We start from the raw sequence: 19,617 nt of genomic DNA, 5'->3' as shown, positions 1-19,617 counted from the left end.
AAGAGCAATTAAAACAAAAGCAAAATTGTTACTGCGTTTGCATCTGGAATGCACAGCTACATCCTCAAAAGGCACATTGCTTATTGGCTACTTTGTATATTTAAGACCCCAAGCAATACTCATGAAATCAATAGAGATCCACAAAACACAGTTCAGATAAGTTTGGTTCTAATATGTCATGCAAACAACTATAATAAAACAGCAAAGAAAATTGCACAGGAATTACATGTTTCATATATTAAACATACTTGAAATAGAACATGCAGAGACAAGTATACCCAGTACCTTTTCATCCTTCATTACAAGGTAGCTACATTTTCTATGGCCCTCTGCACATTCAGAAAGAGACTGACTGTGATGTTTAGCATCCACAGAACTGACTCTCTCCCAGGATGCTATTTGATAGGCTCCAAGAAAGACAGCATGGGAGAAACGAGATTAGAGAGTCTAATGGTATTCTGTCTCACCATTTCACAGAGATGGCTGAATTAATCTTATAGGAAAGATTTAACCTTTTGTCATCCTCATTCCCTTGGCTGAAAACATGTAACAAATCAATGATGACACTTTGGAATTGGCTTCTGGATCTTACCCAGGTGACCTTCCTGCTTCTCCTAGTGAAATGATTTTCTTTCAAAATCAAATGCTCAAAAGAGAATTTCAAAACTGCCTGCCATGGCCTAACCCGATTTTCTTTTGGCCAGTCCTGGGGCTTGAACTCAGGGCCTGGGCACTGTCCTTGGGCTCTCTCTCAAGGCTAGCACTCTACCACTTGAGCTACAGCACCACTTCCGGCTTTTCTGTGTATGTGCTACCAAGGAATCAAATCCCGGGCTTCATGAATGCTAGGCAAGCACTGTACCACTAGGCCATGCTCTCCGTCCTAGTCCAATCTTTTAAATCTAGACCCTGTGCTCATTCTGAAACCCTCCTGGGGGTACCACCAGTATCCCTCAGTGCCCCCATCACCAACAGATGGGTTCCCACTAGAGGAGTACCTGTGCACAGACAAGGCTGGGCAGAGTGGATGTTTTGTCTGCCCAAACCTTACCCCTTAGTTAGGTTCAGCCAGGCCCTTGATGCCATTAACACTGGCTGCAGTTCAGATTTGAAGGCTGGCAACATGGGAAGGGAAGGCTCTGGACTCTCAGTGAACTTCTCTCAGAGCCACAGAAGGGCCTCTAAATATGATGTCACCAGTCAGAAGCAAGCACCAATATGACAGCCCTCCATCCCCAGGGCGACCACCACTCTAGACATCTGTGGAAACAACTGAAGGCCCAGAATGAGAATGCCTGCTGTCTGCTGCCCTGTCCCCTCTGATTGCATTTCAGCCAGTGCTCTATAGACAGAGCTTGCTGCTGGCTCCCACCATTGCATTTCTTTTCTTGCATTTCTTGGGCTGCAGAATGCTCTCAAAGCACCTATGTAAAAAAAAAGCCCTCCCTCCAGGGATCCAGAGCAGGGGTGGGTGGAGGCAGGGCTCCCTGTGGAGCTTCTTCCCGTCTAGGTCTAGTCCACTGCCTGGATAGAAGGAAAGTGTAGCCAGTCTAGGTTTAGTCCACTGCCTGTGTTCATGAATGCACGTGCCCATCTGCCAGCTCACATGAGCTCATGTCTGACAGCATCCATTGGAAGTACCAGGGCACGTTGCTTGCTGGCGTCTTCCCTGACTGGCCACTAGTCTCCGGTTGCTCTAGCTAGGTAGGCCTGGCTATGAGCAATCCCAGCACTGTTGGATTATCTTTGCTGATAACTCTGTGAAATTGACTGATCCTGGGCCAAGACAACATGGACAGAACACTCCCTGGGAGGCCAGCCAGATGGACAGACTCTTAAGACCTCCAGGCAGACAGAACTTCAAGAAGGAAGAGACCTGAGTCTCTGCATGACCATATGGAAGGTCCTTTCAGAGGATGACAATTTACTTATACCCAAACTCACATAGAAGATGGTACCTAGTCTGCTGCAACCACAGCACCCACCTAAAATACATGGCACAGGGGCAGTGGACAGTAAGGAGCTGTCAAGGAACCTGGAAATGTGGTCTTCTGTATTACAGAGTAGCAAAATAGTCACAGCTGCAGTAACTCAGTATCTTCCATGACGGTAGTCCTTAGGAAAGGGGCCAGACAGAACTAGAGTGAAGGCCTGTACTCCTTCCTATTGGCAGATCTTCCCAAGGTTTGGGTTTTTGTTGTTGTTTTTATTTTGACAAAGGAAGAGGAACACTATGGAAAAAGCCAAATGGGATTCGAACAAAGACAGAAGAGAACAGAAACTATGGGCCCCAGAGAATTGAGAAACCCTAAACAAGAAAGAAGTGGTTCTGACTGGCAAAGTGTGAACAGTGTGATCTGTTACCTCCTCGATGTAGGAGAATTTCCCTGGGATGGTGGATTTGTGGTCCCTTCCTTCTTCATATTGACTAACAGAGAGGACTTGTGGTGGAACCATAACAGGAAAGAGCCATGGTCTTACATGACCACTTCAACTAGAAATTTTCCCCATGTGCTGGGCTGAGTGAGAAACGCCCGGCATTGTTTGAAGTCACGAAGATTTAAGGCTTGTTACAAGAGCTCTCCACAGCGACTAGAAGGTACTGTGAGAGCCACTTCCACAGGAGGGGCTGTCCGGGGAGCCTGGAGCTGGATGTAATGGCATCAGAGGATGGCAGGTGAAGGCCAAGGCCAGCCCACTCTGCCTGCATAGTGGACTGGAATACAGCACACCACTGTTTGTGACATATGTGGACGTTTCTGCACTGTTTTACTTGACGAGTGCATACAAATACTTAACCCACAAACCCCAAGCTATTGGATCTGTGTGTGTGTGTGTGTGTGTAAGGTCTTGCTATGTAGTTCAGGCTAGTCTCCAACTTGCAAGTATCCTGCCTGGCCTCTCCAATGCTAGGGTTCCAGGCAAGCCCCAAGATTCCCAGCTTATGCCAGTGCTCTATAGAAAAGAAATGCTCATTCTCAGTGTGGAGAGTGGGGATATTTGTAATTGATTCGTTGGTGAAAATGCACTCACATAACACAGTGGTGATTCACAGACTTTTGACTCTACACACTGGCTGAGGGAGCCTTGTAAGAACGCGGATTCGCTGGCTGACCCCTAAGGGTGAGCTCAGGACATCTCTGGTCACCACCAGCAGACGGAAATCCTGGTGCAGGTGGCCCGCAGATGATGCTCTGAAAAATACTGCTCTTCCAGGTGCCTGGGGAATCACCAAGGAGCCTGTGAGCTGCCCTGCAGTGCTTTTGTAAGAAGGAGGCTTCAAGGCCTCGACCAAGGATGCTGTCACTGGTGAAGGTGCAGCGTTTTCCTTCAGACCATTCTTCTTTAGCCATCAACACAGGTTCTTAGCGCTATCTCCCAGCTATGACTGAAAACACCACCTACTTCACTTGATTAATAAGAAGCAAAGTCCTAAGCATAACGTCTATTACATAAAAATGACTGAGGGGTAGCTATGATTACAGTTCCTAACATGGATATGATTTCCTCTCATGTTTTTCAGAGAGAGATGGGAGGGAGGAGAGTACAGAATAAATAACTACTAACTTTCTGGAGTTCAGAATGCCCTTTCTTCCTCCTGCAGCAGGTAAGGGAGACCAGGGACCAAGCAGCAGGCTTCCTGGGACAGGGATTCCAGAAACTTCAGTGCCACATCTCATCCTAAGGGTGCTGGTCTAACAGGATGATCTCACCTAGAAAACACTCAGGACCTGCTGTTGCCATGACAGGAAGAGAGACAGTGAAATCTGGCAAGATCGCAGCGCCCAAAGCAGGCAGGTGCTGGCGATGCTGGCGGGAACTGGGAGCTTCCAGCTCCCCGCATGCCAGGCGGTCCAGGCTCTAAATAGAAACCTTCTGGTTTAGCAAATTAATGTGTGAGGATGTTAGATCATGCTTTGCAAGCATACACAGAGCGGAAGACCTCCGTGTTAGATCTCTACATATGGCCTGGGGCGGAAGCAACATGTCCCAGCTCAGGCAGAGGCTGGACAAATTGCCACCACAGAAGTCAGCTTCCTGGAAAGCAGGATAATGCCCTTCAAAAGTCAAAGCTACTGATGGCTTTGCCCTAGTGGAAGGGTGAGTGGCAGCACTGGTAATGAGCATTCTTCCTGGAGCAGCAGAGAGAACTGAGAGGGGCGCCAGGAATCTGAAGGCCATTACGGGGACCTAATGTCAGAGGCTCAGCAGTGCCCCAGCCTTGACAAGCATGTGGCAAGACTGGTGGACAGGATCCTCCATGGAAGGCCAGAGAGCTTTATAATTGCACATTTGCCTGACTCCAGATCAGGAATTGGAGGAAGCCCAGGATGTGCTAGCAGCAAGCACAGAGTAGCCAGTGCACATAAAATACCTATTGTCTCATCTTCTGATGAGGTTATCAGATGACACCAAAAAACAAGAGATGCAACCCAACATCCATTTCTAATTATAACACGAAAGAATTCTGTTCTTTTTGGAAGGGATGAAAGACACTAGAAAGTTGGAAGGAAACAGAAAGATTTCTAGCATGAAGGTATCCAGGAAACCAGAGCCCTTTGATTCTTAGAACTCTCCAGAAAGCTCTCTGTTGTGTTTCTGGGGACACTGGACCATTTCTTTCATGTATGGGGATCTTAAGTTTAGTCTTCCTTAGCCAGAGGCACCAACTACAAAGCAGTCAGACAATCCTGGATTGTCTGGAGCTCCAGTCTCACCACTCACTCACTGCCTCTGTGACTTCAGGCAAGCTCCTCATCCACTAGAACTTATTTCTTTGTCTGCAACATGCCTAGATTTGAGTGCCTGTCATCATAGATTGCTCAAGAAATAATTGCTGATCAACTAATCAGGAATAAATGCTTACCTCTGCTTTCCTCTGCTCTGAATAACCCTCCTCTCCCTTCTTTCCCTCTCCCTTCCTTATATATTCTGATTGCCTGCAGTGCACTCTGGGTTATCTTTGCCATGGTCAGTTATCTCTTTCATTTGAGACCTCTTTCACCTAATATTATGCAACACGTTTCTCCCATGGCATTCATGTGCCCACAGAGCTTGTGATGAAGTGCAGATTCTCTAGCTAGGTTAGCAGTCTATGGCTTCCACTGAATGTTTCCTTCACTAATAAACTTTACTGAATCCCATGAAAGAGCAGCGGTGGCCACGGCAAACATGAAGAGGTGGAGAAGACCGCTTCTGTGGTGCAGGAGGGAACGGAAAAGGGCAGCTTCTTTATCAAATCAAACATGCAGTTACCACGGTGGCAACTGGTCAGAGACCTGAAAACATTACATCACAAAAACCTGTGTAAAAATGTTCATAGCTGGTTTATATAAATAATAGGCCAAACTGGAAGCAATTCAGAGGAGCTGTCAAATGCCAAGAATTAAACACTCACACCATGGACGGCTACTTGCTAATCAAAAGGAACACACAACGCTGTCCACGGCCATGTGGACGCCATCTCCAGGGAACGACGCCAAATGCACAGTCACCCTGAAGGCCACACTCGATGGGAATCCACTCATGTAATGCTCTTGAGATGGCGAATGACAGCGGGAAGGAGCCCTGGAGGTCATGACAGGGCAAGCAGAAGAGCCCTGGAGGGACAGAGCTGATCTCTGCTCCTCTGAGATGGTGGACACGGTACTCCACACATGGGATCAAACTTCCTGAGAGCTGGGGAGACTGAAATTAGATTGGTGGATCCTATGCAAGTCAATTTCCTGGCTGGAATATTGCACTGAAGTTTAAAAAAGAAAGAAAAGAAACTCTCCCTTCCTATGTTCCTTAGTCATTGAACCAAGGGCCTTGGTTAATAGTGTCCTGTCATTTCAGCCATGCCCAGCTTTTTTCTATGTTATTTCTTATAACTACAAATGAATCTGTGAGTATGTCAAAATAGAAAATGTAATCGCCAGGCATAGTAGTGTATACCTATAGTCCCAGCCACTTGGAAGACAGAGGCAGGAGGATTACTTGAGCCCAAGAGTTCTTAAGGACAGGCTGGATAACATAATGAGACCCTGCCTCAAAACTTCTCTTACATTTAGACTTTTTCTTAAAATGTCTATCTCGCTGGATGCTACTGGCTCACACATTTGTAATCCTAGCTATTTAGGAGGCTGAAATTTGGAGGATTTGGGTTTGAAGCTAATCTGGGCAGAAAGTCTGTGAGCTTCTGTTCCCATAATAGTCTGCAAAGAGTAGAGCTGAGGCATGGCTTAAGTAGTAAAGTGCCATCTGAGCAAGCAAACTGACCAAGTGCAATGTTCTGAATTCAAACCCCAGCACCACCCAGAAGAAGTCTACATCTGAGTCAAAATTCTTTTAGTCATTCCATGAGTAGTTACTGAGCATCTACAAGGAGGCAGGCACTATGCCAAGTGTTGAACCTGAGACCTGCAGTCCCTGACCTCATAGAGAGCACAGAGAATGGGAAAAAGTCGGTAGGACTTCTCAGGAATAAGAAGATATTGTGTTCGGGAAACACACCTGTCCACAACAAGTCTGGTAAATTGCATAGCAGCCTTTCCAGCACCGACAGCATCTGAGGGGGCTGCCCACACTTCCCCACCATCTGGACACCGGGAGGCACCACCTAAAATGAAGTGGAAGTTGCACTCTCCTCCCCTCCTTCCCAACTCTTCTCCTTTCCTTCCAGGTCAGACGTGCAAGGCTTTCCAACTGTGAGTGTCATTTGCTCCCATGGGATCTATAAATGCAGTACTAAAAGGGGTTAAATAGACAATGTCAGATGCTACACAAGTCCTTTAATCACCTGAGAAGATCTTTCTTGGGGGAAATCCCTCCAAAGCCTGCCCACAGGCTCTAGAAGTTCTCCACAGATGGCTTCTAACTGTGCCCAGACACACTAGCTACAGAGTGCCGAGGTGCGGGTAGTGCTTGGAGCTGGTGACGAGCTGATTAGTCATGCAGGCTGTAGGGCCCCCACTCGGGACCTGATGCATCCTAACCAGACCTGCCAGGGACGCAGAACACTGACATCTGAGAGGCACTTGCTCTGCGCGTTGGCTCTCAAACTCGGCTCCAGATCTGAATCGCTTAGACTCTTTTCTAGTTGGTGTTAAGAAACATTTCAAAGCTGGGTGCAGTGGCTTGGGCCTGTCATCTCAGACACCAGAAGGCTGCGAAGGTGAAGATCCTGGTTTGAGGATAGCCAGGGAAGAAAAGTCTGGCCAATGGGTAGGTATAATGGGCACACCTATCACCCCAAGCTGGAGGGGATGCACAATGATTGGCTATAGTGGGCCACACCAGTCATCCCACTCACACAGGGAAGCATAAATAGGGGGACCACAGTCCAGATCAGCCTAGGCGTAAAAGGAGACACTATTTCAAAAGTGACCAAAGCAGAACAGGAGTGGGCAGGGTGGTTCCAGTGGCACTGTGCCTGCCTAGCATGCGTGAGGTGCTGAGTTCAAACAACAGTACATCCACAAAAAGAGGGAACTATTTCACAGCAGGTGAGACTAAATTCAGTAAAGAACAGCACAAGACCCAAACTGCCTGTGCACCAATCCCTGGCCTTTTCCTACCCTGTCCCTTGACGGCCACTATGTGCTCCTATGTCGACTCCCTAAACACCTGCTCAGACATGCTGCGCGGCACGCCTCAGGCCTCCCGCAGACGGACCCCGCGGCATGCACCTTCCCGGCACTCGCCCCTTTGGCGGAGCAACATGCTCTGACACTTGTGCCTCGTGACACCTGTAGCCCTAATTCATTCACTCTTACCCCAGGTACAATGTCCCTTTGGTTCCTGTGTTCTCTCTTCTTGGGTATTTCCTTCTTCTATTATTTAGTTGTTAGTGGTGGTGAGGTTTGAACTCAGGGCATTGAGTTGCTAGGCAAGTACTCCACTACTTAAGCCATGCTTCCAGCCCTTTTTGCTGAAGTTATTTTTTGAGTAGGTTCACTCGCTTTTTTCCTAGAGCTGGCCTTGGATAGCAACTTCCTACCTCTTCCTTCTGTGTGGCTGGTATTACAAGGGACATCATGTCACGCTTACTAGCTGGAATTGTGGTCTTAACTTTTTCCTTGGGATGGCCTTCAACTGTGATCCTCTTGATTTCTGCCTCTAGTGTAGCTGGGATTCCAAACATGAACTACCATGCTTGGCCCCAATTTTAAGACAATGCTATCATAAACATCCTTTTAAGTGTCTAATTGCCAAGGTGTGGACTCAGAAGTAAGACTCTAGGCTCATGTGTGCGTTGCTCCTTTTCCCATCTAGGAATAAATCTACTTTCCAGTTTACTTTTCTCTTAGCAGTTCATGCATTCTGTTTGCTCCACATCCTAGCCAGCCCTTGGCATTACAGACATTAGTGTTTGCCAGTGTGAAGGGTGCCTTGTGGAGGTGTGATCCGATCTGTATTTTCCTAACAGGTCAAAAGACAGCCTCTCCCATGCCCACCAGTCATTTGATCTGTCTTCTTCTTCCTCCTCCTCTTCCTCCTCTTCTTCTTCCTCTTTCTCTTCCTTCTCTTCCTCCTTCTCCTTCTCTTCCTCTTCTTCTTTCCTCCTCCTTTTCCTCCTCCTCCTTTTCCTCCCCCTCCTCTCCTTCTTTTCCTTTTCCTTCTCCTTCTCCCTCTCCTTCTCTTCTCCTTCTTCTTTTGTCAGTCCTGGGGCTTAAATTCAGGGTCTGGGCACTGTCCCTGAGCTTATTTTGCTCAAGAGTAGCATTCCACCACTTGAGCCACAGTGCCACTTCTGGTCTTTTCTGTTTATGTGGAATTGAGGAATGAATCCAGGGCTTCATGAATGCTAGGCAAGCACTCTACCACTAAGCCACATTCCCTGCCTCCTTTCTAGCTTTTTATTCATATTTGTGTCCTATTAGAATTATTCTCAATACCAACGCTTTTTTGGCTAAGAAATTCTAGAAGTCTTCTTCCAGAGTTCTTGGTATCTTTGAGCATGTAGAAAAATCTGAAATCATGCTATTTTCAGTCTTTTCCATTAAGGGCTTTGTTTTGCTTTGTAATGCCCTTTACTCCCATTTCATAAAGATAGTCTTACTTGTTCCCTGCAAAAGCTTTGAAGTTATTTTATGAATATGTAAATGCTTCATACCCATTGAAAACCTCTCTGCTCGCATCTTCAGGTGTGGGATGTGTGCATCTGTAATTTCAGCAAAAATATCCTCTTCCCCCCACCCCTCAGCACTCTTGCCATAGCCAGCCCCGGAGACGCGGGTGTGAGCTGGCTCACTTCTCACCTCTGATGCCAGTGACAGGCATTTCCTCTACAGAGCTCCAGGAAGCCATCCCATCCCCGCCTCCTTCATGAGCTGGGAAGAGACTTCTGGAAGCTTCCAGGTCTAGAGATCAAGGCCCATCTGGAAATCAACCTATTATTTGTGCCAGGGTATCCTCTATTGGGTACTTGCAAAATCACTCTCCAGCTTCTTACCCACAACTAGTGATAAGAAATACACTGTGCTCTCAAGCCCTCCAGTCTTCCTGTTGAAAAAGGTTCCCATCCTGCCCCCCAAAAACAAGTTGAAACCCATCACAGTTCAATTTTCGCCAGCTGGTCCTACATCTACAGTTTCACTTTTCCTTAACTTCTTCAGCCATCGCTAAGACACCCCTGGCCACCAGTCTGTCTAGTCTGCTTCCATACCTCCTCCTCCAGCCCTCCAGCCACACTGCCTTCCTGTCTCTCCCTAGCTGTGTGACTCACCTTAGGCCCTGAGCTTGTTCTCTCCAAACTTCTTCCTTTCCCTAAGCCGAGGAATCAGAGAGGGATTTGACTGACACCTGCCTTCCACCAGAGCTTAAGCCTCATGACAGAAGGTTTCCTGCTTGTCAAAGCTGAGTGCTCCATGTCTGACTTAATACCTGCACAGAGATCTCTTAGGAGGGTTTTCCTGAATGAGGGAGTGAACAAGAGGGCCAACCCTTTGGAGTCACAGAAAATAATAAAGTTTACTGTACAGGAAAGCCCTTCAAATTCCTCAGAGTCATCATGTCCTCTAGATTTCCTCTTCTTTGGCTGCTGGGTTTTGAACTCAAGGTCCTGTTCTTGCTAAGCAGATGCTCTATCCATTGATCCATACACACCCAGAACCATTTTGTATTTAAAAAAAATAGAATCCTATGCTTTTGCCCAGAGCTGGCCCTGGACAACGAGCCTCCTACCGATGGATTCCTGCACAGCTGAGATTACAGGTAGGAGCCACCTCACCCGACATAGATGTCTTCTTCTTTACAGGAGGCAAAGAGTGGCACAGGAGGGTGAGGCACTGGGGATGTGCCTCAGGAAGGGACAGAACAAACACAACATCCAGACCACTGAAAGCTTCTGGTTGGGTCAGGCCTGGAGAGACCTGGGCTCACATTCTATTGATGGCTGAGGGGAGCTGCACTATAGAACAGTCATGAAATGTTTTTGCAGGTGTCGTCTCTGGTTAATCTCAAGATTCAATACAATGCCAAGAACTAGAATGAACAGAGAACATAGCTCACTAGCTGTCAGTTCCTAGTGAAGCTGACCTTTCCTAAGTCTGCAGACTGGTGCCCTTCAATAAACAGGTAACACACTGAAGGGTCTCCTGACATGAGAACTTGATTGACAGCAGCTATCAAAGCACATCCAGCCGTTCTCTTCAGAATCCAGCATTGTATTCTATGTAAAATATAACTCAGCAAGAAAAATTTAATATCTCATATAGCAATAACATAAAATGGAACCAAAATGTTCAGAGAACATCCATGTGCACAGAGACTGTCTGATATTTATTTAACTCTCCACACCTAGCTCTTTGACAAGAATTACCAGCCTTGGTGTCGAAAACTGTAAAATAGGGCTTGATGGATGAATTAATTCCACAAATATTGTTATTCATGGCCCCTTGCTGTTGGACATAATGAGACAAGGCATACAAAGTACTTCTTGGAGTGCGGTGGGAGCACAATAAATACTGAAAAGAGGGGTGCTGTGTATCTGAACATTGCATCAGGACACTATGCACCTGGGCAGCCACAGAAGAAAGAAGTCTCTTGGAAAATCAAAAAGCCAGCATTTGCCAGTTTAAAATGTTCTCACTTTGGGTATATAGTTGTTAAGGAAGAAAATCTTTTCTTCCTTAACTTGAACTGTTAATTCCTGCACTTGAACTCAGCAAATTAAATCAACAAAAGGCATATTACCAGGAAGAAATACGTATCTTTTTTTTTTTTTAATGCCAGTCCTGGGGCTTGAACTCAGAGACTCAGAGCCTGGGCACTATCTCTGAGGTTTGTTTGTTTGTTCTTTTTTTTTCTTTCAATGCTATTGCTCTACCACTTGAGCCATAGCTCTACGTCTGGCTTCGTGTGCGTGTGCGTGCGTGTGCGTGTGTGTGTGTGTGTGTGTGTGTGTGTGTGTGTGTGTGTGTGCGCGCGCGCGCATGTGCGCGCGCGCACGTGCATGCCTGTGGTTATTTGGAGATAAAAGTCTTACAGACTGGGGCTGGGAGTTTGGCCTAGTGGTAAGAGTGCTTGCCTAGCATGCATGAAGACCAGGGTTCGATTCCTCAGCACTCCACATACATAGAAAAAGCCAGAAGTGGTGCTGTGGCTCAAGTGGTAGAGTGCTAGCCTTGAGAAAGTCCAAGGACAGTGCTCAGGCCCTGAGCTCAAGTCCAGGACTGGCAAAAAAAAAAAAAAAAAAAAAAAGTCTTACAGACTTGCTTGCCTGAGCTGGCTTTGAAACCTGATTCCAGATCTCAGCTTCCTGATTAGCTAAGATTACAGTAGTGAGCAGCCAGTGGCTGCCTCCTCCCTGCCTACACCCCCTCCGTCGCCTCTTCCTCCTCCTTCTTTTCTTTGTCTTCTTCTAGTCCAGGGCTTGAACTCAAGGTTAGTGCTCTGCCACTTAAGCTACAACGCCACTTCTGGCTTCTTCTGTGTATGTGGAACTATGGAATTGAACCCAGGGCTCTGTACCCAGGGAAGCACTCTATCACGAGGCCATTCTCCCAGCCCTCTATTCTTTTTTTTTTTTTTGCCAGTCCTGGGGTTGAGCTCAGGGCCTGAGCACTGTCCTTGGACTTTCTCAAGGCTAGAGCTCTACCACTTGAGCCTCAGCACCACTTCTGGCTTTTTTCTATGTATGTGGTACTGAGGAATCGAACCCGGGTCTTCATGCATGCTAGGCAAGCACTTTAACCACTAGGCTAAACTCCCGGCCCTCAGCCCTCTATTCTTAACTTCACATGTTTGGCAGATCCTCAGAAGATAAATGGGAATCCACATGGGGTTTGTATGCTACTTTCACAAGGGTGATAAGTTGTGGGCGAGTAGACAAAGAGGAAGGGGTAGGGCTCTTACTGACATGGCACAAATTGTGGGAAGGTGAATCCAGGGCAACTAATGGCAGACAAGGGATGCTGGGAAGCTTTGTCTGGCAGAGGCACCTGCTGCTCTTCCTGTCTTTAGTGAAAACAGTCATTCTCTTGGTGTGGGAGAAGAACGTCCCTCACGCTACTCAGGAGACAGGGGTAGGGGTTGGGGAAGGTCGAGCTTCTCAGTTTCTTTGTCCTCAATTGACTTCAGCTTAAAACAGTCCCTCTGTTAAAGTGGCATGCTGGGTTCCTTTCACAGCTATTACCAATATGTGAAAAAATGTCATCTTAAGCACACAAATAAATGCTGTGGAACTGAATGAATCTTGCCTTGAGATAACCCAGAAGAGGGAGAAGGTTCTGGGCTACTTTTTTTGAGGGTTTCTCTGTTAGATTGAAGTCTACAGACTAAGCTGGCTCCTGCTCTAATTTCCTCTAGGCACACTTGGCATGCCTGCGCTGCCAGGAAAACACTGACTCTTTCATGGTGTTTTGCAGGTCAAACTACATTTTTGAAAGACTTCCTAAATGCTTGTTCTCTGAGCTGCTCTGACTCTGAAACTCTTCTGTTTTAGGCCTAAGACGGGAACACAAACTCGGTACCTGATGCTTTGGCTCATTGGTTCGTGCTCTACTAACTGAGCCAGGCCTCCAATCCCATGGCCGTGCCTCCTAAGCAAGGGAAACCATGAAACCCAGGGTGGTGGGAGGAGGTGGGCTCGTCTCCAGAGAGCAGATTAAGAGATGAATCAAGGATGTAGAAATAGAGGAGGCAATGATGTTAAGACTAAGAACATGACAACAGAATCAGCTTGTGTCCACCGCCAAAGTGGGCTTCACAGAAATGTGTGTTGGCTAAGGTGACTTGAGGGCAGGGCAGGGCCTTCTGCCTGTTAAAAGTGCTGATAACAAAGCCCCCGTCTCTGATAACTATTTATAGCATACCCTGACGGTGTTCTGCACTGTGCGGAGAGTGAGGTGAGAACACAAGTGGGTTGCTGGTCCTTGTGGAATACAAAATTGGAAAACACTGAAGACTCGAATAGTCAAAGTGAAAGAGAGAGTGAACAGTGCCCCTGGCGACTATTCCTTCAGGGCCTCCATGGACCAGAACATCCAGAAAGGGGCCAGGATGTCCTTGCAGACAGTGAGTGCTTCTTCTGCCTGCTTTTAGGTCACACAGAGCAGCAACAAGTGAGTCTTCCTCATGCCCTGAGTCCTGCAATGCCTTGAGGAGTGATAAGCCCTCCGCTCTGTGGTTCAGGCCACCTTCCACCCCGAGGCCCTCACTGCCCCCCATCAAACCTCCAACTCAGGTTTTCTCCCATTTAACAACTGGCAGACATATGTGCATGGACACCCGAGCAGCCCGCCCACCTCCGCAAGTCCCAAATCAGACTCACTCCTCGGTGAGCAGGTTTGCTGCTCTTTTTAGCTGTTCAAGTTTCAGAAAACCTCCCAAGCCCCATCTCACATCAATAGCTAACCAGTCAGGAGGCCTCCCTCCAAGCATCATGTCTGAAACTGCAGGGTTGTGTCTGTGCATCTCTGCTTCACTCTTCCGGCCCTGCAGCACCATTTCCTCTCCTCACAGGAAACCCGGATTGTTCCTTGGGCGTCCTCTAGTGATGGTGTCAGCACTCACAAAGGAGAATGGTGTGTCCACCGTCTCCCTTTCCTTACACACACACTATTTAGCCCTCTGTATCTACAGGCTCCACCTCTGCAGATTCAATCAGCCACAGATGGAATACATTAGGAAACTGCATCTGTGCTGAGCACTTACAGACCCCCCCTAAACAACACAGCAGAACAACTACGTGAGGCGCGCTGGATTAGGTAGTATACGTAACCATAGACGATGTGGGAAGATATGTGTAGGCTAAGTATAAACTATGCTGTTTTATATAATCCATGGATTTCAATATCTGCAGGGCTAAGGGTCCTGGAACCCATCCCTCCTGATAATGGGAATGCACTGTGTCTTGGTCTCTTTCCAAGGAAAGGTCACCACAGAAAAAACTCCTGCATTCTTTCCTATGACTACACAGCACTTTATCGGTGTAGCTGTATCATATTTTATATAGTCAAGCCATTTAATTAAATGGCCTCCAATATTTGCTACACTAACAATTCTGTGATGTTTAGCCCCGCACACACCACTTTGCCCATGAGAACAACTGCAGACTCCCACAGCTCCTTTCAGTGTCTTGATGCTTTCCATCTCCACTGTTTTAGGCGGACCTTCCTTGCTGCAGAAGGATTCCAGCTGGTATCTTTTCCCGGTTACTCTTAACTTATACCTAACAAATGTTTAATCAGCACTTTCTATGTGTGGAGGACTCTACTGATAAAGATGGGAAAGAACAAGAAAACTCACAGAAAGCAAAGCAAAAAGCAAATGAGCTTGCTCTCACACTGTCTCCTAACTGTTGGAACTTTGAGTGCTTACCAACAAATCCATCCCCCTTCCCTGTGTTTGGAATCAGTTAAGAATTAGGGATGGGAGACACTAAATAAAATCAGAATGAAAGCCTGTATTTTCTTACTATCAGTGGGGTTTGTTTTGTTGTTGTTGTTGGTAAAGAGCAGCCAAATGAACTTTGTATTCCTTCCACCCGCCAACTTCGAACCCTGGAACAAGGCTCTTCTGGGAGAGTGGGGTCTGGGAGAGGGGCAGACTGCTGCTTGGCAGTGGCGAGCGGAACTGCTGTCCCAGGACAGTCAAGCTCCTCCTACCACCGGAATATCAAGGGTAAGGAAGACATTTCTTCTTGCATGCCAGTATGTTGCCAATACACAGAAGGCATTCTGTAAGTATTTTTCAAAGCATAGCTTGATTAGAGGCTGGCTGCCTAGGCATGTAAGTCCCTGAGGACAGAAACTGAATTTGATTTGTTTGGAGTCTGGCCAGAGTAGGTATCCCGCGAATATTGCCAAATATCCGACTGACACATCAACAAGAGAAATTTCACTCCCCCCACCCTGAGCTGGGAGGCTGCTTCTTTTACTTACTTACAGGTTGACCTGGGACTCTAGTTCTGGGTCTTTTGTTGGCCATGTCTGGAGGGGCTGGATGCCAAAGGAGAGAGATGACTTTGCTTTCCATAGAAGGGTCTGTGCCATCTGACTCCCACAGGACCCCTTGGTGAGTGGCTCCATCAGTGGGCCTGGAGACTGGGCAGGTGTGCTGAAGAACAAGGAGATGGGAGAGGTGCTGAGAACCAGAGAGGCACAAAGGCCCGCCAAAGCCCCACCTGACACCTTCCCCAAGGGCAGCACTGGAGGAGGAGAAGCCAGGGTTCTCCTAGACCCAGGTGCCCACTGAGGCAGTACCACAACCAGCTTGTAGAGTGGTATTAGGGGGCCTCAAGGTGGCACTGCCCCAGGTCAGTTCAAGTCCCATGATGCCCCTCAACCACAGATCACATAACCCCTAGTGCAAAGGCAGTAGGATCTCATTATAATTTCAGTATGGTATCAGCCTGGTATCAAGATGAAGGAAACTTAAACCAATGCTGGTACTTAGAGGTGGTACCTTTGGAAGGTTATTAGGATTCAATAGAGTCACATAAATCTATTTTCTTTTTCTTTCTTTTTTAATTTTTTTTTGCCAGTCCTGGGTTTGAGCTCAGGGCCTGAGCACTGTTCTTGGACTTTCTCAAGGCTAGAGCTCTACCATTTGAGCCTCAACACCACTTCTTGCTTTTTTCTATGCATGTGGTACCGAGGAATCGAACCCGGGTCTTCGTGCATGCTAGGCAAGCACTCTACCACTAGGCCAAACTCACGGCCAAATCTATTTTCTTTTACAAATTTATCCATCCTCCTGGTATTTTGTGATCATAATGAAAAGGTGGACTAAAATAGACTTATAGATATAATGATGATTTAAGGAATCATAACCTTACTCAAAAAGAAAAGGCAGTAATGTGTCCGTAAGGGAGGCTACATCTAGAATGCTTTTGAGGGTGGTGTTTAACAGTCATCATTGCCCCACAATACTTGGTTCATCTAATTTCCAGCTAACATATTCAAGGACTGACAACAATGGAGACAGAAAGGACCCTGCCCTGCATTCAAGGGTAATGGCATCTGGTGGAAACAGCAAATACTTGTTGAATGGGAAATTGGGCTGTTCATGGAATCAATTAAGAAATGAATTCTTGAGGCCCAACTGCTCTTTCTTGGTTGACCTAGTGAGGACGGGAGGAAGCTGGGAAGGGAGAGTCTGAAGCATTGTTAGGCAGAAGGCATTCCTGCTCCTTCAAGAGGAGTGATTTTCCAAGCCAATTAGCAATGTCCTCACTCACCTCTACCTTAAGTGACAGACAAGCAACCAACAAAAAATCCTGTTAGTTACAAGTGGAAAAATAAAAATAAAAAGTGAGAATACGTCATGCAGGATAAGTTGGGTCCGTCTTCTCAGGTTTTGGACATTCATGTTGGTCCAGAATCAACTGTTTCTTTATCCCCCCTCTCTGCCAGAAAAAGGGGGCTGTAGGCATGGGTGGCTCATGTCTATAACTAAGATACTCCAGAGCCTGAGATCTGAGGACTGAAGTTTGAAGCCAGTCTGGACAGGAAAGTCCATGACACTCTTATCTACAACTAAGCAGCAAAATTCCAGAAGTGGAGCTGGGGCTCAAGTGGTAGAGCGGTAAGTCTTGAGAATTTAAAAACAAAACAAACAAACAAACAAACAAAAAAAGCTTAGGGACAGCACCTAGGCTGGACAAAACATAACAAAAGAGCCATCTTAGATAACACATCTGATCAAGAGGTGCTCTTTGTAATGTCTTATTTATCTGCAATATATATATATATATATATAATTTTCTTTTGCTAGTCCTGGGGCTTGAACTCTGGGCCTAGGCACTGTCCCTGAGCTTCTTTTTGCTCAAGGAAGGCTAGCACTCTACCACTTGAGCCACAACACCACTTTCTTTTTTTCATACATTTTTATTGTAATTAATAGAAGGGTCACATTATATTCACCAGATAGAAGGTGCATTACTTCACATGCATTGATACCCTTTCTCATGTCTTGATCCCCATTTCCCCTCCCCCCCACCCTTCACCACTTTCTTCTCCTCCTCCTCTTCCTCCTCCTCCTCCTCTTCTTCCTCCTCCTTCACCAAGAGGGTGAGTGCTGGTCAGGGCATACCATCTGCAGAGGGAGCTGGATGCCAATGGAAGTGATGCCACCACACCGTGGAATTACTCCAAGCTGCTGTAGGAGTGCCATGCAGGCCCAGGATTCTCCTCTTGTCAGGCACCCCTGGGCTTCCTCTTACTAAATAAGTGATGATTCAGCTCTCCCCATCATTTTCCCTGAACCCTACATGCCACCTGCTCCATACCTGACTTTGGCTTGTAGCTCATCGTCCCTTATGCTGGCTTCAGGCTGCTTACCTTTGCAGCAAGTAGCCATCAAACATTTCTGTCTTCCACCTAAGCCAAAGGCAAGTGTCAGAGCCAGGCGCGGGGGTCCATGGCTATAATTCTAGTTATTCAGGAGGCTGAGATCTGAGGATCATGGTTCAAAGCCAGGCCTGGCACTGAAGACCATGAAACGCTTATCTCCAATTAACCACTAGAAAACCAGAAGTGGTGCTGAGGTGCAATGGCATAGGGCAGTAGCTTTGAGATGAAGAGCTCAGGGACAGCGCCCAGGCCCAGAGTTCAAGCCTCATGACTGACAGAAAAAAAAAAAAAGAGCAAGTGGCTATTGTAATAGGTGAGCCACGATTCCTTACTTGGGGTCATCAGAGTTTACCACTGCCTCAGTAAGTAGCTAATAATGTTGGGGGGATGCCGGAGGTAGCCTAGCATGCATGAAGCCCTGGGTTCAATTCCTTGATATCACATACACAGAAGATGGCGGAAGTGGTGCTGTGGCTCAAGGGGCAGAGCGCTAAGTGTCCAAGAACAGTGCCCAAGCCCTGAGTTCAAGTCCCAGGACTAACAAATAAATAAATAATGTAGGGCTCAGGCTGGAAAGATATTTTCTTCTGAGCCCTAGAGATTTCTTTTTATTACAAAGATAATGTTTGCATGCCAAAAGATGTATTGAGAACGCACTCTCAAAGCCCCAGTAGAGGAGGAGAGGAAGAGCAGGGATGTGTGCAGAGCCAGGAAGGCTTCAGGTTCAGGCTGAGCCTGGTGAAGGGCAGCGTCGATCCAACTGACACTGCGCTGTCCAGCTTGGTAACTGCTTGACACAGGTAGCGCTGAGCAGTTGACAGGTGGGCAGCACAAAGCAAGCTGTTAGGTATGCATGTATTTTATTAAAATACAGATTTTGTTACAAAGTCTAAATGTTAGCTCTTTCAAACCTTCCTATTTAATTTAACTTCAGAGTTCCTTATGAGTCTCTTCAACTCTTTCCTTTCACTTTCTGCCCGAGCAGAACAGTTTCATCACTGTTCTTTTTAATCTGTTTATTCACTTCCTTTCTAGTCTTAATTTCCATTTTAAAAGTGTGTGTTTCCATGGGGGAAAACAAGATGAGGGGTGGGGGAGGGGGGAAGGGAAATGGGGACCATGACATGTGAAAGGGTATCAATGTGTGGGAATTAAGGCACCATTTATCTGGCAAATATCATGTAACCCTTCTATTAATTACAATAAAAAATATATTTAAAAAAAGTGTGGGTTTCCCTAATCCTTCAGACATATTTTGGATTTATTGTCTAGTTAGAACATTAGCAGTGAAGGATTTCCTGGGAAGAAGGTAGAATAAGCGGTCATTTGCCTAAGTCCCTGGAACTCATGGAAATAAGTAAAAATAGCCCAATACATAGTGTGGAGAGGAAGCGTTTTAACACAGAGAATGGCAAAACTTTAGGCTACAACTCTGGAGACCTGCTGGTACGATTATGTACATGTCTGGGAAATGGGAGGGAAATTCGCTTGACCGACCATGCCCACGTGGGGGGATGGGAACTGGCAGGCAGTGCAGGCAGGATGGCAGCGCAGGCAGGATGGTGGCACAGGCTAGATGGCAGTCAGCCCAATGAGAGGCTTGAGAGATGCACATTTTCTACTTGAACGGATAGAACCTCTTGAAAGGTATGAAGCTACAGGGCATGTGAACCTGCCAGAAGAAGGGCCAAAAGTGACAGGACTTCACAGCGATCAGACCCTTTCTGAAGGGGCCTGGCTGCCCTGGAGTGTGCATGTGGGGAGGGTGGCGTGGATATGGAGGGAAGGCCTGCTAGAGGGTCAGGGGCCTCTGTGGCCCAGAGGAGAAATCCAGGGG

The 19,617-nt window shown here is 46.9% G+C and overlaps 1 protein-coding gene across 1 annotated transcript in view; it reads right to left on the bottom strand.

Moving 5' to 3' along the window:
• Garnl3 (GTPase activating Rap/RanGAP domain like 3) overlaps positions 1-19,617 on the bottom strand; it is a 127,658-nt gene that overhangs the window by 95,644 nt on the left and 12,397 nt on the right. Inside the window, exon 2 of the mRNA XM_090330662.1 lies at positions 15,373-15,543. Coding sequence (XP_090186788.1) covers positions 15,373-15,515 — 143 coding nt within the window. The 5' untranslated portion in view covers positions 15,516-15,543. The remainder of the gene's footprint in view (positions 1-15,372; positions 15,544-19,617) is intronic.

The sequence above is a fragment of the Megascapheus bottae genome, chromosome 3 (genome assembly GCF_031878675.1).
Source record: "Megascapheus bottae isolate mThoBot1 chromosome 3, mThoBot2.hap1, whole genome shotgun sequence".
NCBI lineage: Eukaryota > Metazoa > Chordata > Mammalia > Rodentia > Geomyidae > Megascapheus > Megascapheus bottae.
This window is presented reverse-complemented; position numbering and strand designations above follow the sequence as displayed.